The sequence below is a fragment of the Mustela lutreola genome, chromosome 1 (assembly GCF_030435805.1).
Source record: "Mustela lutreola isolate mMusLut2 chromosome 1, mMusLut2.pri, whole genome shotgun sequence".
Classification (NCBI taxonomy): Eukaryota; Metazoa; Chordata; class Mammalia; order Carnivora; family Mustelidae; genus Mustela; species Mustela lutreola.
The window spans coordinates 38,283,385-38,306,607 of record NC_081290.1 but is presented as its reverse complement, the minus strand read 5'-3'; the positions used below and the strand labels follow the sequence as shown (position 1 = coordinate 38,306,607).

The 23,223-nt window shown below is 36.7% G+C and overlaps 1 protein-coding gene across 6 annotated transcripts in view; it reads right to left on the bottom strand.

Moving 5' to 3' along the window:
- Nucleotides 1-23,223, bottom strand: part of ARAP2 (ArfGAP with RhoGAP domain, ankyrin repeat and PH domain 2) — a 188,429-nt gene that overhangs the window by 128,725 nt on the left and 36,481 nt on the right. For all 6 annotated transcript variants that reach the window (XR_009351110.1, XM_059163894.1, XM_059163866.1 and 3 more), the window contains 3 exons: nucleotides 16,489-16,558; nucleotides 9,990-10,110; nucleotides 728-906 (listed from right to left, as the gene is read on the bottom strand). Coding sequence is in view for 5 of the 6 variants with exons in the window: in XM_059163894.1 (XP_059019877.1) it covers nucleotides 728-906; nucleotides 9,990-10,110; nucleotides 16,489-16,558 (370 nt within the window). In the remaining variant the exon portion in view is untranslated. The remainder of the gene's footprint in view (nucleotides 1-727; nucleotides 907-9,989; nucleotides 10,111-16,488; nucleotides 16,559-23,223) is intronic.

Here is a 23,223-nt window from a genome sequence, read left to right as displayed (position 1 = left end):
AAATAAACAGAATCCTTAAAAAAATAAAATAGTAAGATAAAAATAAGAATCAGATATGTTAGAGAAAGGAAGTCTACTGAATCAAATAAAGTTAATAGAATTTGTTAGAACTTTAATATTAGTCTCTTCAAAACACAGAACTTCTCTATAAAGTCTTTCTATATTAACCAAATTCAATAAGTCAACAATTCAAGTCTACTTTATTTATATGTGGTGTGTTTTGTATGTGCATATATGAACCACCTGCCTATAGTAAATTATTTCCTCTGAAACTAACATATCTACTTTTAAAAAAATGCTAGAAACTCACAAAAACGTGTTACCTGTGCCTGCTCTTAAAATTTTCTATTATAAAAGAAACACAACAGCTGCAGAACTGGGCCATTTCATCAACAGCTGTAATGGTTAATTGGTTTCTGATTGTTATCTCATAGAATTACAATATTACAATATTACTTCAGCTAAGGAATATCCTTCAAAAATTATTTTCAAGATTTTATTTTCTCAATCCCTTAAAAAGGTGATGTCTAGCCTCAAATTTGATGTAGATTACTTTCCTGTCACAGGAGGAACTGAGAAAATTCAACAAAACAACTCTTTGTTATATTTAGTGCAGTATTCAAGGCAAAAGCAAGAGGCTATAAGTAAAAACACTAATAAGTCTAAAAAGCACAGTTGTGAATGTAATCAAGGCACCATAATTTGCAATTACTGTAACACAGCTCACCTGTTCATTTTTGCAAAGCCACACGCTGCTTCCACTTAAGACAGTAAAAATTTTGGCTTTATACCCTCTCAGTTCAAGATAGCCACATTTCTCAGGTGTAGCGGCTGCTTGAGACTGCAAGGCAGGGGATTGTGATTTCAGTGCATTTAATAGGATGCTGATCCAGTCATTTCTCTCCTCTGAAAATGAAGACAGGAGAAAGTACATACATCCATATTCACATAAATTATACAGACACAGAAACATGGGCAAAGGATCTATTCTCACTGTAACACATGATTTACAGATTCTTTCCCACAACCACAATCTAAATGCTACTGCAGTCAGAGCCGATGGCCCAATTCTGTAAGAGAAAAGAAATAACACTACCCAGGTGTTCTGTAACCATACTGGCCTCACCTGGGAGCTTATTAGAATGCAAAATCTCAGGCCCCACTCCAGACCTGATGAATCAGAATCTTCAGTTTAAAAAGATCCCCAGGTGATCTGAATCCATGTTAATATTTAAAAAGCACTCTTATAGATTATTCCTGAGATTGGATTTTCTCTTTTAATAGAAGTAATGCTGAGACCAGTTAACAGATTTTACCTAGTAATTAAGTTGCTCAAATGCCCAGAAAATCTTACTCTTATTTCTGTTACTTAGAGCCTACTCTACTTCAGAGTACACGCTGACTTGCTATTCAACCATCCATTCCATTCTCACCACAGAAACAGAAGGATCTCAATTTGGTAAATTAGAATTTGGTTTTCTCCCTCCACAAAAGCTAAGTGACCTTCAATGCTGCATTGAAACACGCTGCATTACAGACACAGAAATCTGATCTAGTCCCCAAAGAGCAATCAAAGTTGTAAGTCAAGTTAGATATGAACATATAACAGAACACAGAGTACTATAAATGTCATACAAATGATATCAAATAAAATATGAGTCAATTCAATGAAGGTAAGTCATTTGCTGAAGGTCATACAGCAAGTTAGCATTAAAATTAGGAGAATCAAATATTTTAAGTCAAACAACTGTTCTCAGTACTATTAAAAAAAAGTATTTGTGCTAGGTCTTGAAACAAGGAGCATAACTGGAGTTTGGTGAGGGAAGAGCAGAACTTTATGACTTTAAGCAGAGAAGAACACAAGAACAGAGGCAGAAAGAACCAACATCTGCTCAGAGACATATAGACAAGCCTATTGATAATTTTGAACTCAAGAGGAAACAGGAAATATGGATAGAGCTTCTGCAGTACCTGTAATGAATTTTGCCTCCAAACTTTATTACAGAGGGGAAACAAACAAACAAAATCAAGGCAAAATTCTTAGCAAGGAAATAACATGATTAGTAGGATAATATGTAGACCAAACTGGAAGCTTGGAAATCAGGAATAGGGCAAGAGAGGCCTGAAGCACAATGAAAATGTAAACAAAAGAATCTAAAAAGTCAAAAGACATCAAGGGATGGAAAAAACAGCTGAAGCTTTAAATATGTTTGACAGGTATTCACAAAAAAATTTAAATTATCAGAATAAAAGGTAGCTTAGTACCATGGCTTAACCAAAGAGGATAGAAAATTCCATTTTATGAGCAGAATCACCTCAGGTCTTCAGGGCCCTAGCATGAGCATGTAAGTGGACAGATAGCATCATGAGAATGAAGGTAACCTACACAAAAGAAGATCCATAGAGGCAGATAAATGATTAATGGGAAAGGAGAAGAAATGGACAAATGCTGAGGTACAACTGTTATCTATGAGGTAGGAAAATGGGCTAGCAAAAAACAAATGAGAAAGTGATTATTAAGGCAAAAGGAGCAAAACAAAACAGACTGAATTCCAGGTAGGAAAAATTATCAAGAAGGAAGAAGGGAAGAATAAGCAGAGCCCAGGCTTAGAAACCTGAGTAGTATCTCAGATCTAAGATGTGGAAAGTACTTCACTATATGGACTCAAGATCTTCAGATCTTAGTCTCAGCCTCCAGATTAGACTTGCTTCCATTCAAACATGAATCCTAGGTTACTTTATAATGAGATGTAGTTTTTAAATTCTCTTTACTTTTTCACCTTCCAAACTACTAAAAATAGTTTTGTCTTTAATGACCAAGGCTGAAGTATTTATTAAAATTCATTCAACAATGAATTACTGTGCATATTACACAATCTCCAGGTAATAGTTCCCATGGATCAGGAGGAAATATTTACCCAACTTCCCCAGCATCATTAGAAACTGAAACACATGAAAATGTTCACGTGACTAAGTCAATGTCAGTATGCAGCATCTGCTCTACATTTTATATCTATATGAACAGATCCAGACTGTATTAGAATAATTTATATTTTCAGGAACAACAACAAACCTTCCTTCCATTGGTTATTACTTGTGGTCATTAGTTTCACACAAGATACTCCTGCCAAGTAAACAGCATAGAATGTTTTTTGTCTGTTTCTATTAATCTACATAAATCACTGTGTTTGAAATGTAGGTCATATTTTTACTGAAAAGAAACCCAACTTTTTTAAAATTTTCTTTCAGTTTTTTATTGAACTATATTCAACACATTAGTTTCAGATGTACAATATGTTTCAAAACTCCCATACCTTACTCAGTGTTCATCAAGAGAAGTGTACTTCTAATCCCCTAAACCTATTTCACTCATCCCCTCCCCACACATCCCTTCTGGCAACCACCAGTTAGTTCTCTGTAGCTAAGAGCCTCTTTTCCTTCTTTTTTCATTTTGTTTTGTTTCTTAAATTCCAGTGAGTGAAACCATGTGGTATTTGTCTTTCTCTGATTTGTTTCACTGTGTAGGTCATAACCATAAATGAGGCCCCAGTGTTTGTGGCTTCTACATTATTCTTGGTCTGTATTTCAGTTTCTCAGGAAAATAATCTGAAATTGGCACAACTACATCTGCTGGACTTAAACATATGATGGCTGCATCTCAACAAATGGTCCTAGAGCCTAAAAGTGTTATCTAACTCCTGAGGGCCTCATTTACTAATAGGAAGTAAGCAATCATGAATAAGTATGAGAATTAATAGTTACATTCGGTTTATTCTTAATTACCCATGCAAGTGCAGATAAACAGTGACAGAGATCATTCAAACAATAAAACAGATTACAAGCATCATTGGCATGTGGCTATGCAATGTGTGTCTTTAGACAAGGGGAATACACGTTGATAAGCCACAATATTCCAAATCAAATACTGATTTTCCCTTGGGCTATGTATCTTGGACAAAGCTAGATACTATGCTAGCCTCTGCCTGCTCTTCACACCAAGGTGCTTTTATTCTTTCCAATAACAAATATTTACTGTCTATCTTGATCTTAGCAATGTGCTAAGACTACTCCTTAGAGAATATGCCCTGACCTAGGTAAGGCTTTGTTCAAAGTAAAGCATTCTGGGGTTGGAAAAAAGAAAAAAAAGGGGGGGGGGGTGGTAAAGAAAATAAAATTGTCACTTTCTTATAATTATGCTAGAATATAAATAAAAGATAATAGCAATTCCCTCAAACTAGCCCTTGAAGTTTCCAGGAATGAATGCCAACTACTGTTAAGTATCAATAAAGTATAAAAAAAAAAAAAAAACCAACAACAATAACAACCAAAAAACCCGAAAAACAAAAAACAATCAGAAAGACAATATTCTCTGACCACTGGATTTAGCGGTAGGCATATTCTTTAGTAACATAAAGGATTTAGGCATTACTACATAAGGCCTCTGTTGTGTAAAAGATTAGTAATAGAATCTAACAAAGTTTATATGGGCCTTTACTTTTGATATGCTAATATAATTGAACTAAAGATTCCTCAACATAACCCATGATCAATTTCAGAGAAGGAAGTATCTGTACACCGTGACTGTTCCCGAAATCATTAGGCATTCATTGGTACAAATATTTACCGAGTGCCCACTGAGTTCCAAGACCTTTCTGAATACCAGGAACGGAAGCATGAACAAGAGAGACCACAGCCTTACTGTCCTGGAGGCTGCCCTCTTGTGAAAGGAGGAAGACAACGAAACATAGCTATATAAGCTACTACACAGTGGCAAGTGCAATGGGACAAAATAAAGCAAGGGATGAGGGACACAAGAAGTGCTCCTTTATACCCAGTACTAGAAAAAGCCTCAGAAAGAAGGGAGTGGTTAATCAAAAGCTTAAAGGAAATGCAAGTGACAAAGCAAGTCAGGAGAATGGCTGCAGGAAGACCATTCTCAGATAAAGGAAGCAAGTGTCAGTGCCCTGGGGTTCCCATGGAGGAGAACAGCTCAAATGTAGTGAGGGAGGGAGAGCACAGGAGGAGACAAGATCAAAGAGACCAGAGCCAGATCACATAGGGGCTCTTGGATTTAAGTACTTTACTCTCGGGCAGATGGACAGACAACACAGCATCTGAAGTGGATTGACGTGATCAGACTTCTTTGATGCATGATTGCTGACAGCTGTATAGAAAACAAGACTGTAAGTCGATCAAAGGAGGTTATTACAATAACCCAATAAAGGTGGTGGCTTGCATCAGAGTGATAATGACAGAAGTGTTGAGAATCAATCAGAATCCAGACTTATTTCCAAAGTCAGAAAAGATCAGATGTGCTGATGGACTGGATGTGCTGATATGAGAGGAAAAGGTTCAAAAACGACTTCACCGTTTGTGACCCACTATGTCGACCAACACAAACAATGGAGAAGTTTTAATTCCCCTGACTCTCCCTCCATCTAGTAAATGTTTCACAGCTTGCTTCTAGAAACACTGAATATTTCAGGGCACCTGGGTAGCTCAGTCAGTTAAGCGTCTAACTCTTGATTTTGATTCAGGTCTCGGGGTCATGAGATGGAGCCCTGTGTCAGGCTCCATGCTCAGCACAGAGTCCACTTGAGAGTCTCTCTCTCCCGCCCCCCTCTGGCCCTCCCAACTGAGTTCTCTTTTTATCTCTCAAAACCAAACAAAAACAGCAACATTAAATATTTCAAGACAGGCAAGTGTGCTTCCCCAAAATAAGTAAGGGAAATTTATGTTTCTTATCCAAGTGTTCTTTAAAAGAAACAAAGCTTTGCAGTCCCACAGCTGCCACTAGAGGGCTGTAAAATGCTGTCCGGAAGCAGAGTTGAGAGGAAAAAACACCTGCTTGCCTACCGCCTGAGATGGACAGGAACACAAGACCACAGTTGAAACCCAGCACAGAAAATGGTCCAGGAACAACAAATGACCACTCAGGATTCTTAAGCCCTTTTCTCACTATAAGAACTGCCGAATGAGGGGCGCCTGGGTGGCTCAGTTAGTTGACCATCAGCCTTCAGCTCAGGTCATTATCCAGGGTCCTGGGACTGAGCCCCACATCAGGCTTCCTGTTCGGTGGGGAGTCTGCTTCTCCCTCTCCCTGCCACTCTGCCTATTTTTGCTCTGTCAAATAAATAAAATCTTAAAAAACAACAACAAAAACTGCCAACTCAAAACATCACCTGCTTTTTGAAGTCAGGCATCTGCATGTGTGGACCGCCTCTGCCAGGGGAATAGACTGGAGAGATCATTAGTTGTTAGGACCCTCTGACCATCTCCACTGGTTCTGCTTTAGGAAAAAGGAATCCCACCAAATTTTTCATTTGAGAAAGTATTTTTAAAATGTAATTATTTCAACATAATTCACTTTCAACTAAGAGCATAACAATACTTCACTGGGAAGCATGGGGGGAATTGAAGGCTTTGAAAATTTGTGGGAAAAAAATGTCAAAGTATAATCCTGTCTTAGCAGTGCCGGTGGGCAATGTAGGAGTTGGAAACAGTGCTGCTAGCTTCAGAGGACAGGCCATTCAGAAACCTTCTCACCAAAAATGGAGAATTCATTTCTGCTAGGATGTCAAACCATTTCCCCTTTGTGTTCTAAACTTCTGTCTTGCTTCTTGATTAGACAGAAGAAAAGTTTCATTTAGCTTAAAAATTAAGTCAAATATTTCATAAGCCACTATGGTTGATTTCTCACTTCCCCCAAAGTCAAAAATAGTCAACCATCTGTATACATGGAAGGAGGAAAAAACAATCAAACATACTTACGATCTCGGTGAAGGTTCCATACTAAATACATAGACACATGTATACTATTTACACACACACACCCCTCTACATTTACCCATCTCTGAAAACATTAGTTACAACATTAAAATGACTTTTTTCTTTTTGAGATTTTACTTATTCATTCAAGAGAGAGAAAGAGAGAGGGAGGCAGAGGAAGAAGCAGACTCTGGGTGGAACAGGGAGCTGAATGCAGGACTCGACCTGAGGTGAAGACAGGTGCTTACCCGAATGAGCCAGCCAGGTGCCCTAAAAATCATTTTCAATGAAACCACCACACTCAGTAATCCCATGTGGATGGTCTCCGTTTTTAAGAAAGCAGTGCCTTTTTTTTTTTTTTTTTTTAGTATCTTCATGTTTTAAGACTTAAAGACCTAAAACCTATTTAAAAACTAACTTAGGGGCACCTGGGTGGCTCAGTGGGTTAAAGCCTCTGCCTTCAGCTCAGGTCATGATCTCAGGGTTCTGGGATCGAGTCCCACAACGGGCTCTCTGCTCGGCAGGGAGCCTGCTTCCTCTCTCTCTCTCTCTCTGCCTGCCTCTCTGCCTACTTGTGATCTCTGTCAAATAAATAAAATCTTAATAAATAAATAAATAAAATAAAAACTAACTTATACTTGGGGCACCTGGGTGGCTCAGTTGGTTGAGCGACTGCCTTCGGCACAGGTCATGATCCTGGAGTCCTGGGATCGAGTCCCCCCAGTCTGCTTCTCCCTCTGACCTCCCCTCTCATGCTCTCTCTCTGTCTCTGTCTCTCTCTCAAATAAATAAATAAAATCTTAAAAGAAAAAAACCTTTAAAAAAAAACTAATTTAGGGGCACCTGGGTGGCCCAGTGGTTAAGCCTCTGCCTTCCGCTCAGGTCATGATCTCAGAGTCCTGGGATGGAGCCCCGCATCGGGCTCTTTGCCCAGCAGGGAGCTTGCTTCCCCCTCTCTTTCTCTCTGCCTGCCTCTCTGACTACTTGTGATCTCTGTAAAATAAATAAATAAAATCTTTTAAAAAAAGAAAAAGAAAAAAAAACTAACTTATACCAAAGTTTTAATGAAATTCTTATGCTGTTTATATCACAATTACGTGATACATGAACTATGAACTATCTATGAACTATGTATCAGAGCATGTAATTTTTAAACATGTGGGTTGATATATTCTACTCAAACGTGTCTATTTAACTTTTATATACAGTACATAATTATGGCTAAACAGATTTTCACACAGGTGGGAAGCTTTATTTAGTATATCTACCAAAATGCAAGCTATGTGGCATACGTGAAATTCATTTTGAGAAGCCAAGGGGAAAGGGATTAGCACCTCAAAGAGACAGGCAGTCACCTTCTGGGCAGAGGAAACCAAAGTGTAAGGAAAGACTGTCACAATTCCCAGTCAAGAGAGGAGTATCTTGGGCCTTCCCAGCCAGGTAGCCTGCAGCTTCCCTGCGCTGCCACTGAGGCATAAAAGGAGCCATAGACAATATGCAAATGAATGACGGAGACAGTGAGAGAACAAGACCTTGTTTACAAAAACAAGCAGCAGCCAGATTTAGGCGATAGGCCATGGTCAGGCCAACCCGGACTAGGCTATAGGTCTCAGTGATTAAATAGCAGCTCAAGTAAGAAACACTTTTACTGCTACATACGTGCAATATGCACACGGGTATGTTTCACAATACTTAATTAGAAGCGATGCACACTGATATTTCTTATTCTATTTCATGTTTGGTTTTTTTTCTGTTTTGGGGGAGAGATTTATTTTAGTATCTTCAGAAACCACTACATTGATTTCATCAATGGGTAGCCATTCACAGTTTGAAAAATGCTGCCCCAGTGTGAACAGCAGCTGGACTCACGCATTTACTCATTATGCCAAGGAATAATGAAAGCTTTCTAGGAACATACAGGATTTATTGAATGTTTTCTGTGTGTCACACACTGGTATATGGCCTAGGAATCTAGCAGCATAAAAAAGACAAATATTGCCCCATCATATCTAATGCTGTTGTAGTTTATAAAAGGGTAAAATGGGTTCTGTGTAAAATGGAACATTATTTTTTATTTTTATAAAATGAGATAACTGTAACACCTAATCCCTCATAAGACTATTTTGAATAATGAGGGGTGCCCAGATGGCTCAGTTGTTAAGCGTCTGCCTTCAGCTCAGGTCATGATCTCAGGGTCCTGGGATCAAGCCCCACGTTGGGCTCCCTGCTCAGTGGGAAGCCTGCTTCTCCCTCTCCCACTCCCCCTGCTTGGTGTTCTCTCTCTCACTGTCTCTCTTTCTCTTTCTCTGTCAAATAAATAAATAAACAAAATCTTTAAAAAAAAAAAAAAGGCTATTGTTAATAATGAAGTCCAGATGATCACTGCATATATCAAGAATTTAGTAAGTTCTCCAGGTCACCATTATTCAAATAATTAAGGACCAAGAAGTATTTTCAAAATTGAGTTATAATCTATACTAAAATAGAAGCTTTAAATAAATTAAAATTATAATTCTTTAATTAATGACGATGGACTTATCTGTATCACTTAAAAGTAGTGAGAGATAGAGTAATAACATGTTGATAGTCAATCAAAGTATACAACAGAGAACTCTTAGCTCTCCTGCTCTCCCTCCCTACCCTCTCCAAAAGTCAGAAAAGATCTAGAGGTTTAGTCCCTACCCATAAATCACATGCCATCTAAATTTCACCATCAAGTGTCCTATAGCAGAGGATGAAGGTAAAAAGAATTGAGAAAGTACAAACGATCCTCTGAAATTTGTTCTAGAATGATTACTGGTCCTATGTGTTCAGTTGAACCTGGCATGCGTAAACTTCCCTAAAACCAACACTTTCATCGTGAGAAAAACTGTGTTTAGATATTAAATAACTACTCTGCCTTGTCAAACAACAGCTAAAAAAGGTGGACTCCACAAGAGCAGAGACTTTTGTCTTACTTTTTCACTGCTAAACATCCAGAATTTGGAAGAATTCTTGGCACGTAGTAGAGTCTAAGTATTTGCTGCATGCAGGAATAATGAGCCAACAAATGACCTGTCGGCTCGTTATGGCATTCAGGAGAATATCAAGTGTAAAATTACATAAAAGTCACGTATTCTAAGGTTTCTTGACGTGTGTAGCTTCACTAGCTTATGAATCTTCTGATTGGTCAGAAATTAATGTCTATGAGTGTTTTTTCAGGGATAAAGAAATAACCTTACCTTCTTTTTCTACTCTGAAAACAAAAGTTCTTTGTGTTGTAACAACTTCAAATTTGTTGTCTCCTTGAACCCGTACTGTAGATATAGCGGAAAGAGGAATGATTCCTTTTGAATACTTTTCCTGTATTGGTTAGAGAAAAAGATACATGAACAAGACAAATTAAAATGAAATTCGTGTGACCTTATCAAGAAAAAGAATGGTACAAACACTATAAATATTTACAAGCACATTGTGCTTCTCCTTAATAATTTTTTTTTAAATATAATTTTTTATTTTTTATAAACATATATTTTTATCCCCAGGGGTACAGGTCTGTGAATCGCCAGGTTTACACACTTCACAGCACTCACCAAAACACATACCCTCCCCAATGTCCATAATACCACCCCCTTCTCCCAAACCCCCTCCCAAGATATTTGCAAACGACATATCAGATAAAGGACTAGTGTCCAGAATCTATAAAGAACTTAGCAAACTCAACACCCAAAGAACAAATAACCCATTCTCCTTAATAATTTTAATCTAAATTTTTAAAATAACATACAAATAGTATATCTCCTCAGACATGACCTGACACCCCAGAAAGGTCCTTCCATGTGAAATGTCTTTTCAATTTTCTCCTCTTTTTTGGAATTAAAATTAAAAGGCAAAGAATCAAATACAAACAGTTGTACTAGATCAGCAATATATAGTTCCCAAAACCAACAGTACGTTTTTTAAAAAACAAGCTGGTCAAAATGATTTGATGGTGTTTGCAGGCATCTGCTGGCCATCATGGGTACTGTAACTAAACTACTTCAAAACAACTGCTACTACATGTGTGAACAAAACACATCTCAAAACAAGACTGTTGCATTAGAGCAATTAAACATATTACCCAGTGATTCTAATAATTATCTTAATATCAAAACTGCCTCAGTTTACCTTTAATTCCCCAATGAAAAATTAATGAAAAAGACAAAAGAATTTTTTTTAAAAAAAGGATTTGGCAGTTTGCAACCGGCAAATGCCTAATACAATTCTGGCAGTTTGCAACTGGCATCTGCATTTTACCCTTTTGCTCAGGAAGGTCATTCTGAAGACTCTTGGTAGCTTTTTCAGTCTTTCTATTTCTGGATCCACCAAAACACTTTGGCATAAGAACCACCTGACAATGCCCGCTATTTACTAAGGGTGAAATATTTACTGGACCTTGTGTTGGAAAGAAAATTCAAATAGTATTTATATATTTAAAGAGCCTCAAAATGAAAAACCAGCCAATGTAGTGGGAGAAAAGTTTAAAACAGAGTCTGAGCCACGGAACATATGAGTACAAAGATGGAAACTCCCAAATTCTGTTTAAAAGAGGTCAGCTATTTTCACAGACATGAAGACATCAGAGCCTGACCTAAAGAAGCTTAAGCGCAACCACACAGATAGCGGGTTGGGAGGCCATCCTGGCTGGAAAATTTTAATAATAGAGGCATAATAAGTAGAGAAATAAGAGCAGCCATGGGGGCAGAGTCAAAGAGGTAAAGCTGGAAACATACATCAAGGGCCTATATGGAAGGTCTTAAATATCAGAAAAGTCTGGACACATCTTTGTGGGGTTTTTTCTACCATTTCCTTCCAAAGAATGACTCATGGAACCTTCATATTTAGCAGATCCCAAGTATCTGAAGCAACTGGCTAGGTAAAAAAAAAAAAAAAAAATGTATTAAACTATCCCACACAGAGAACAAGTGCCAAGGTCATATTCTTCCTACTGGTAAACTCCTGCCATGCATATCAGATAAGTACGGGGTAGTCACTGTCAGCAGCATGGTGTTCTACTAGGAGGTTATCCTAGGCCCACTGAGAAGATATACTCTGCTGTCATGGCATTCCCTCTTAGCTCTTTGACAGTTTCTTCTCTTCTAAGGCCTCTGTTTCAATCTTTTATCCCTGGCTATATGTATGCATCAAAATCCTACACATTCTTCAACACCATTTTAACTACCAATGCCACAGAGGCCTTCGCACATCTTCTCAGACAACCAAGATGGAATACAATATTTGAACTGTAATTGAAGATGAGTGGGCAACCTCATAGTAAAAGAAGGATGTCAAGAAGTAAGTAACTTCAAGGTAACTTCTCGTTTTCCACTTTTTGTTTTCTTTTATCTTCTCTATGAAAATCCACTCCTACTATTTCAACAGCCAAGTTTATGAGGAAAATGCTAAAATCTGTCCTTCCTTCCTTCCTTATCCATTTTGGTCAACTCCATCATTATATTTCAAGTCATCGATGATACATGAAACTATCCCATAAGCCCCTCAAACTTTAAATTATCTCCTGAAAACATGCCCCCTCGTATCTGTTCATTAAAATATTACTCTTCTAAGTCAGTCTTACATGGTCTTTCATTTGTGTGGCTCGTTTGTACCCATATAACTTAGAACCCTCCCTACAGTAACATCGTCCACTTCCTTCCTGGCACACTCTGATTCTCTCCACTCACATGAGCCTTCTTTGAGATTCCATTAACACACGTATTTCTTCCCAATCTAGTGCCTTTGCTTCCTCTGTTCTTCAAGGAATGTTGTCCTCATCCAGCTTCACATGGTTCCTGCCTCTCCATCCCTCACATTTCAGTGTAAGTATATGCTTCAGAAGAAAGGTTTTTGACCGGCCTCTTCTCATAGGCCCCCCATCCTCACTAGGCAGATAACCCTAACTTAATAACAATCTGTATTTTTCCTTTATAGCAATTACTAACTATAACTTAAACAGTGATTTTTTTTTTTTTATATTTACTGTGTGGTCATTTGATTAAGACATTCTCCCGAAATAGACAGTAGGTCATACATCTATTTTCCTCAGACCTTTCACATAAACGGAACTGCAGAAGTATTTTCTCAGTGGATGAATTCTATGTCCAATCAATCACAATGAAATCAAACTCTGACAGCTCATTTCTGATATTTTTTCTAAATTCATTTTTTTAATACTTCCACTGGCATACACAGCCTACACCCAGATAACTAATGCCAGATTTACTGCACACTCCCCTGATTTGCCTCTCTACTTTCAGCATCTCTTCCTTCTAACCTTTCTTGCATATGATTGTTCAAATGTCATAGCTAGAAAAAATAAAAGATTTGTAGAGGGGATAAAAAAAAAAAATGGATCTTCAAGTTTGCACAGAATTTTGATGGATGGCAATGGCTCTGAAGGTTCAGATGGAAAAGAAAAACAAGGAGATGAAAATACAAGAAAAAGACATGTTCACACTCCCCACAGTGTGTACCCAGATACCACTGCAAAAGGTCATGCAAAGAAATACAAGACTGACTGGCTTAAAGGAAAGCCACTAAATGCAGTGGGGTATGGTGGCAATGTGAGGCACTACTAGACCACTAAGAGCTCCAGGAATAAGAAACAGGGGAAAATGTCTTCCTCGTGTCAGGAAAGCTCAGATATAGGAAAGAGCATAATACCTTTGGGGACAGTACAAGAGCCTCTCTAGCTGTAAGTCTAAGTGGCTGATATCAGACTGAAAAATCTAGAATGTCCACATTTATGCTACATCTCTTAGATGATCCATTCTCAAATCTCAGTTTGCTTAAGAATTAAAAGAGCTTATAAAAATAGATCTCTAGTAAAATAATTAACCATTTGTGGAATAAAAATGTTACCATGAATATATTTTTCAGTACAGAAAAATCAAGCAGCACTGTAGGAAACTGGAATTTTAAAAAGGAGATTTTTCCCTCTTCCAGATCTGCTTGAAGAGATTAAAAAACAATTCCTTACAAAACTGTAACCACCCACGTGCCTATAATAAGATCCTATTTAGCAGGTAAATACTCCAGAAAAGTAACAGAAAAATAAATAAAATTCCCCAGGAGTGATCAAAATGTACTTAACAAGCTATCATGTCATATTAACCTCTGGAAGTTACAGATTCTCAAATAGCTCATTCATAACCTATTACGAGATCCCAAGAAATCTCATAATTTTTAACACTGTAGAGTTGACTTGGTATTTCTCTTCAAACAACACATGATAAAGACAAGATAGAGGAAAAAAAAAGACAAAAGACTCAGAGTGATTGTTTTTTCAGAGTATAAAATTTTCCTTTAGGACAGAAATTTTAAAGCATCCCTAGACTCTGAAACACACAGATATCTAGGCCACGTTCATCATTTATCTACTACCACTTTCAGACAATGAAATGACCACAGGGCAATTCTGCCCACAGCTGAGTGAGAAAGAGGGTGAGTGAGATTTCTTGGCAGGTGACAAGGTATCGAGGCCAGCGGGATGGCGCCATTTTCAGTAAGACAATGAAAAAGTTCTTGCAGAGACAGGATAGAGCAGTGCTGAGGAAAGTGAGAGAAAACTAGGGAAGTACAGAGCTCTGCCCAGCCTCGTTCTCCTCACATGCACCTTTAAACACCAAAAGGCGTGATGACTCAGCGCACAGGACCACTGACACTGTGCTCTCACCTGAGGCAGTGGCTATGGCCACACCCCTGCCTTCCACACACTGGCCCTGAAATGCCCTCTTCCCAGCCCTTCAATCTACCCTTGAGCAAGGTGGGTCACAACAGAAACTCTCTTTTTAGGAAACACTCATCCCAATGTTTTTATTTTTTGCCAAGATGAAAACAACCATCTGGATAGTAAAGGGACAGAATGTCACAGAAAACAATAATTCAAATTTCTTAAAAAATTGTTAAGCTAAAGAATTTGTAGCCGTTCATTTTAACATGAACTTTTTAATCACAATTTCAAACCAAGGCTGCATGATTTTTAATGCATCAGTACCTACAAATGCGGCAGGCACTAATCTCACCACAGTTGAGAAGACCTTTTACAGGATAAACAGAATGGGTCCAGTTGGACACAGATACCAGAAATTCTCTCTCCCAAAGGGGTATAAGGCCACCACCAACAGAGCCTCACGGCACGGAAGTCTCCCTCTTGAATAGTATTCCCCCTTATTTCAATCAAAACAGAGAAGGGCACGGCTACTAAAAAAAAAAAAAAACTAGGGGTCAGATTCCAGCAGATACAGAGACCACATTGTACCCACCGCTGGCATAGAAACTGTCTCAACATTCAAATGCACAAGCAAACTAAAATCAGTAGCCAAGGCAGAAAGCCAGCTTTTAAAAAAATATTCATTCCACCATCCTGCAAATCCCAAGGAGGTGTTTAAACTTATTTGATGTTTTATCTAGATCACTGCAAGTTGAAACCAAATAATTAATACTTCTCTAAACTTTCTATTGTTCTTAGTATTGTCGAACATAAATGAATGTTACTTTCTATCTAAAAGCATACACTCTTCTGCCCGGTAGCACTGAAGAACCAATATATGAAAGGGACTTTCTATTCAAGCCACAAATATCACAATAGGAAGTGGTATTCTCCAAATAATGAGAAGATAATGTTAGATTATAAGCTATAAATAAGAAAATGTGCTTAAATGTTAAGTGAGTCTGGTAAGAGAATGTATATAGCTAAGACTGTAAGAATACCTGATTTTAATGAACTAAAAATATGATATATTTATTAGTTCCAACTTTTCACTAAGGAAATTGTCAACAACAGAGAAGTTGAAAGATGGTGACAAGGGACGTCCATCTGTCTTCCACCCAGATCTGACCGGTGTTAACATCTTCAGTTTTTATTTTACCTATGTGTGTATGCAAATATATTTATAAGTATAAATATATAGGTAAGTAACATCTGAAAAACGTTTGCAGATAGGACACTTCAAATATCCCAGCCTACATCTCCTAAGAATAAAGAAAGTCTCATACCTAATGAAGACATGATCAAAATAGTATCATTTTGTTAAGACTCACTTGCCTGAAGACAAACTTGTGACCACTTTCTCGTCAAGATGTTCCATGAGCGCTAACTCCAAAGAACTTCTCAGCTTCTTCTCCTCAAGTTTCCTTCATATATCCCATTTTCCAGTCAGAAAACTGACTTTCCATCTGGACATCTCATGGTTCTCTACATTACCACGTCCTATTCTCTCTACCCTATGTGCAAACTTTCTTCTTTTTTCAAGAACCATGGCAAATGAAATATCATGCAAGAAACCTTCTTTGGTTCTTCCATACCCTTCCACAGTATAAAGTAACATCATCTTGTGGGCCTAACTGTAGTATCCTTTCATAAATACTTCTTAGTGTTCTCTAAGAGAAAGATAATTCCTTATTCATCCTTACATCACTCATAACAATTCCTGTAGTTTATAGAAGACACTCCATGAATAAATTTTGGATGTATAATTTTTTTAAATCCAAACTTTATGTATGAAGAGAAGTTGAACTATGAACAGAGTGTTTGCGAACTAAAAAGAGCTTTTTTACTGCACACAGTGTTTGTACTGTGTGCAAACTCTTTTCATGTTGGTAATACAACTCCTGTTCTTAAAAAACAAATTGTCTGCTTAGTTTACTGAAGTATACCTTGGATATGTAAGAAAATCTTTGAGAACTATCAAGTGTACTTACCTTCTCGTTATTATAATAAGAGATGCTAAGGCCATCAAATTTCACCCATCTCTTCTGAAACATGCGTTTCCTGAAAAAATATGAAACTGTTATTTTACATTCAAGAATCATGAACTTGAAAAAAAAAATCACGAACTTCAATTTTAAATACATTTATAATGTAACTGGGTTGAGTACATTCCTATTCGTTGTTAAACAGTTTTAAAAAATGGGCTATGACAATGTACATTTTGGCAATGGCATGTAGGGAAAAAATGATACTTTCTAATCAGTTAACATAGGTATTTAAAACAATGATACTGTTGGTGCTGGCACAAAAATAAGACATACAGATCAATGGAATAAAACAGAGAACCCAGAAATAAACCCACATTAATGTGGTCAATCCATCTACCACAAAAAAAAGCAAGAATATCCAATGGGAAGAAGACAGTCTCTTCAACAAATAGTGTTGGAAAAAATTGGACAGCTATGTGCAAAAGAATGAAACTGGACTACTTTCTAACACCATCCACAGAAAGAAACTCAAAATGGATTAAATACCTAAATAAGAGATCTGAAACTATAAAAATTCTAGAAGAGAATACAGGCAGTAATTTCTCTAACATCAGCTGTAGAAGCAGTTTTCTAGATATATCTCCTAGGGCAAGGGAAACAATAGCAAAAAATAAAGTATTAAGACTACATCAAAATAAAAAGCTTTTGCACAGTAAGAGAAACCATCAACAAAACAAAAAGGCAACCAACTGAATGGGAGAAGATATCTGCAAATGATGTATCTGATAAGGGCTTATTATTTAAAATATATAAACAACTTACACAACTCAACACCAAAAAAAAAAAAAAAAGAAAAGAACCAAGCCATTCAATTAAAAAACAGTAGAGGACCTAAACCTATTTAGGTTTAATAGACATTTTTCCAAACAACACACACCGATGGCCAACAAACATAAGGAAAGATGCTCAACATCACTAATCACCCGGGGAAATGCAAGTCAAAACTGTAAAGAGATATTATTACATCTGTCAGAATGGCTAGAACAAAAATGATAAAAAATAAAGTGTTAAGAAGGAGATGGAGAAAAAGGAACCCTCACATACCAGTTCCTCATTGGTGGAAATGTAAATTGATACAGACTCTGGGCAAAACAGTATGGAGGCTCCTCAAAAAACTAAAAATAGAAATACCCTATGATCTAACAAGTCCACTACTATTTACTAAAACAAATGAACAAACAAACAATTAAAAAAATCATACACACACACAAAAACAGGACTTTGAAAAGATAAATGCACCTAATGTTTACTGCAGCTTATTTAAGATAGCCAAGTTATGGAAGCAACCCAAAAGTTCATCCATAAGATGAATGGATAAAAATGTGGTGTTTGTGTGTACATATACACATACACATACAACAGAGTATCGTGCAGCCATAAAAAGAGGATGTGATCTTGCCATTTGTGACAACACAGTTGGACCTAAAAAATACATGCTAAGTGAGTCAGGATGAGAAAGACAAATATCTTATGAATTCACACATGTGGAATCTAAAAAACAAAACAAATTAATAAAACAAAAGCCAAATCAAATCTATAAATAAACAGGATTAATGGTTGTCAGAGGGGAAAAGATTGGGAGGATGGGTAAAACCGGTAAAGGGGAATGAGAGAGATAAATTTCCAGTTATGGAATGAACAGGTTATGGAAACAAAGACACAGCCCAGGGAACATAGCCAATGATACTTTAATAGTGTTGTTAGGTGACACATGGTAGCTATATTCTAGAACTAATGTAACAATGTATGTCAACTATATTCAAATAAAAAAATAAATAAAACAATGATATTATTAACAGTATTAATATCCATGTTTATAAGGGTTAGTGCAAAACAAAGTGTGTTGAGAAACACTAGCACTGTATCCATTTCCCCCAGCAAAAATAATCCCTTACTAAAGATAATATAGGAGTAGCTGACTAGCTCAATTGGTAGAGCAGGCAACTTTTGATTTCAGGGCCACAAGTTCAAGTCCCAGACTGAGATTAGAGTTTATGTAAAAATAAATAATTTTTTAAAAAAACATTAAAAAATAATATAAGCTTTCATCTTTCACTAAGCTTATAGCATTTATCTTATTGTACCTTAACTTTTGCTTTGGAGCATGAATAATATTTTGCCAAAATAACAAAGCTTTGTTAATTGGATTTAAAGACATAAATTACTTAATTTTGATCAAATGAGCTGAAAAAAGTCCTATATGGAGAATCCTTTATAATCACCCAAAATGCACTGAAATATTAACATTTTCAAAAAGAATCAGATGAAAATCAAATGCAATTTAAGATGATCATGGAAAAATAATGAGAAACAAAGCAAAATAATGTAATCACATATTTCCTATTTAGGTTTAAAAGAGAAACTTTTTCTGACTATATAAGGGAAAAGTGAAAAACCAGTTCCCACTTGAGCTTATTTTTGCTTTGTCTCAGAACTCTTCCCTGCAGTCAGACAATCCTATTCTCTACGTGACTCAATGTCTGTCTCCCATACCTGACACAATATATATTGTGTCTGTAGTGCTCAATGTCTGTCTCCCATACAATATATATTTAGCTTCTAAACATAAATGATATATGAAAACTAAATTTCTGTTTAAACAATTTTGTTTCTAAGCAAATATGTAAATAAAAACTATGTCTACCTTTTCCAGTTTGCTAACATGTTTAGGATAAGGGATTAGTTTAACATTCTGCAATTTTCCTAAAATCTAAAGATGGAAGAAAGAACATCTGGAAGTATGGAGACTTTGTCTTCCCAGCTGTTTTCTGAGCACCAAACATGTACCCCTCAAGTGAAATGCAGCAAGCCTCCCACACTGATCTATTCGGCTTCACATAAAATTAGAGCAACCCCGAGCAAACAGATAAAAGTTTCAAAGTTCATCAGGACAGACATCACATATATGATTTGAATTAATTATGAAGTAACAATAAAGACCTTGAAATCATAAGCCTAACTCCTCAGTTTTCTTTCTATCATCTTTCTGCTTCTTTTTAACTTCTTGTGGTCTGCGTTTTCTTATCTGGAACATGCAATAGTTAGACATCAAGCCTTCAAAACTCAAGGATTCTTTAAATTCCTTGCGTTAAAAACATTAAAAGGTAAAGAAGTATTAAACACACAGTAATTATACATTGAACAAATTAATCACTCCACACTCATTTCCTGTTGATCTCTGTCATACCTGAGGGCAGGTAAATACACATCTTCCTACACAATTTCAACAATAACTCTGTAAATCAAGATTTTATTTGGGCCCTACCTACCTTACTTTGCGAATGGTGGTAAGCTAGAGCTCAACAGTTGATATAATCTTCCATTTCAGAATAAAAACAACATCTGTAGGGAGATGATTACCATTACCCCTCTATTCCCTTTGCTAATAAGTTGTTCTCTTTCAGAGTTCTACCTACACTACCTACACAAACATTCCTTCCCTTAGGAGCCAATCCAAAGCACTGACAAAGTTATTTTCTGTCAAAACACACCTCTTCCTCCTAATACCTAACATAATCTGTGTGTGTGTGTGTGTGTGTGCGTGTGTATTTGTATTTGTTTACTTGCTCAATGTCTGTCTCCCATACCCTATGCTTTATAAAGACAAACTCCGAGAGTATTTCATCCTTCACTACACAATCTCCAACTAACAGAGACATGTACAGCTCTAAAAAAAAAATCTGTTGAATTAATGACATGCGTGCAGTCCCTTTAGCCAGATGACAAATAAACCTCAATGACTAGCACTCAGATAATCAGTATCTTAAAAGAAAACAAAAAAGATTGGTAGAAGACAGGAAAACTTCTGAAAACTCAAAATTAAATTTGAAGTTTCCAAACCTGCCAAAGCATGGAGTGAGAGAAAAGTTGTATAAAACCTACTTTAATGTTTTACTTAAATCATTAATTGCAGCCATCCTGGACTCAGAAAGCTCTCTCAGAATTCCATCACCAACTAGATGGAGGGTTTGGGGTCTGAGGCTCTCTGAGCAAAGTCCCACCTCAGTCTCCGTGACACTCAGTTTCAGAGATAATCTCCCAACCACTTAATTTTCACAACTACCAGATAACTATTAGATGTGTTCAGCCATTTTAGCTCAATATTCTTAAGGATTATTAAATCTCTCTAATAATCTATGGAGAACAAATCTCAGCCAGGAGTGAAAGGGAAGGAGAGGGCACAGAGTGCAGCAGCTGAGGAAACACCATTTTGCAGTTGGAGAGAGCCACTGTGCAATCCTACGATGAACCCCTCCTTCTGCTGTCATTCATCCAGCCAGCCAGCCATCACATCTGGGGGGACTCCCTCTGTGGACACCATCCTCCAGCTGTACTACTTCCTATCTCTAGACTCCTTCTTGCCCCCAGGCCTTCTCAGCTGTGATTTTCTCTGCTTGGAATGTTCCCTGTCTACTCTGGACAGAGCCAGCTCCTTATCCTTGAAACCGCAGCTTGAAAGCATTCCCAAGTAGCCGTCCTTACCACCATACAGATCCTACAGATCCCCTTGGTCTCTTGCTCCACCTCTTTGCTTAATGACGCCTAACAGATTTTGTATTTATGTATGTTTGGCTTCACCCATCTCCCATGCTAGAAATTGAGATACCTGAGAGGAGAAACCGGCTCTGTTTTGTTTATCAATATAAAACCAGCGTCTGCCACAGTTCCTAGCAATAAAATGTGCTTAATAAATATTTAATGAGCAAAGGAACATATTTTTCACTGAAAAATGCTTACTCAAATTTGCATTATTTATATAGAGAGAAACATTTTACCCTTCATTTTTTGTTTTTCAAATACCAAAGATTTTTTTAATATGACAAAAGCTTTGTAAAATGCCTTGTTATTACAGAAAAATTAGAGCCTACCAAAAGCTTGGAAAATTCATCAGTAATACCTAAAGAATTTAAAAAATACATTTTATGTTTAAGCACTTTTAAAATACACTTTTTAAAAAATATATGCATTTTACACGTTCCTATTTAAAAATGCAAATTAATCAATACAAAATGTTTCCAAAACTCAATTTATATAAATATTGTTTAATCTATTTTGCTCATTAAATACGTCAATATTCAATTAACTGTTTTTCCGCATGTAAGTTCAATACTGAATTCTAACAACTGGTCATTAGAGATAAGAACTTACATTTATATCCCTGCTCACATTATTCTCCTTTCCAGCAAAGGGAAACTCAGATTTAATGTTGGTAAAGACTACCAATCAATTAAAATTTAAATGAAATAATAAAAGGGAGACCCTGAGAAGGTGTTTCTAAATGTCAATGTATGATTTTAAAATAGATATTGATGAATACTAAACCTTTAAGAACTATCATTTCTGTGCAAGGGTCATCTATTTCACATATTTATAAAAGGCTATTAGATATCAGGCAACTAATTCCACTGGAATTATACAAAATTAATCTACTATTCACAATTAGTGGTTCCAAAAGTATTTTAAACATTCACTCTGAGGTAAGTTATGCTTTTCCCTTAAATTTCACTTAATAGCTTAATTTGCTTAGTAAATGCTAATAAAATAAAGACATAGTATGAAATACAGTGCCATCCTCGGTTGTGTTTCTACTATCATAGCACTGAAATTAGATCTGAAATAATAATGATTTATTACAAAGAAAAGAACTGTTAATAAAAACAGCAAACAGTATGTCATGCTTTATTCTAGACACTGTTGCAAGCATACACAAATATTAATTCATTTAATCCTCCAAGCAGACATATGAGGTAATATTTTTATTCCCATTTTATAGATGAAGGCACAGAGACACTGGCAGGTTACATAATTTGTCACACGACTAGTGAATAAGCCTATCTGGGAGTCAGATCCAGGTAATCCAGCCCCCAAGTCTGTGCTCTTAATCACGATGCAAAACAGACTAGAACATTCTGTAGCAAGGCATCCTGGACATCCCTTTAGGCAGTGATAACATTTGACCTCTACTCATTCTATAGGTGAGTTCAATTTTGCAAAGTGCGTCAGAATTCCTTCAGAAAAAAGGTGGAGGAGACATGAAATATATTAGCCTAGATCTTATCCTATTTTGTTTTTTGGTTTTTTTGTGTGTTTTGTTTTAAAGATTTTATTTATTTATTTGACACAGAGAGACAGAGAGATCATAAATAGGCAGAGAGACAGGCTGAGGGAGAAGCAGACTCCCTGCTGAGCAGAGAGCCCCATGCAGGGCTCGATGCCAGAACCCTGAGATCATGACCTGAGCCGAAGGCAGAGGCTTAACCCACTGAGCCACTCAGGCGCAGCGATATCATATTTTGTTTTTAGGGTTCTGAAGGGAAACATTTCTTTAAGAAGCTTTTTTAGAATAATTCATAAAGCTTGTGCCACATTATGGAACGAATTTCTATAAACTCTTCCCCTGAGCTTTGGTAGGGCAGCTGATGTAAAGTTTCAACTGCTATCATAAAAACAGCCTTACCACTTGATATCAGTTTTTGTTGTCTCAAACTGTGTATCTTAAAAATTCTTTTTTTAACAACAATGTATATACAAACAAATAGAATTAAACAATTCTTTATTTATGAAGTATGCACACAAAAGTACTCTTGTTTTAATTTCATTCTTAAATGTCAACAGGATTTGGGGTGATATTTTTGTTTGTTTTAAAAAGATTTAATATTTTAGTTCAAAAAAAAGTCC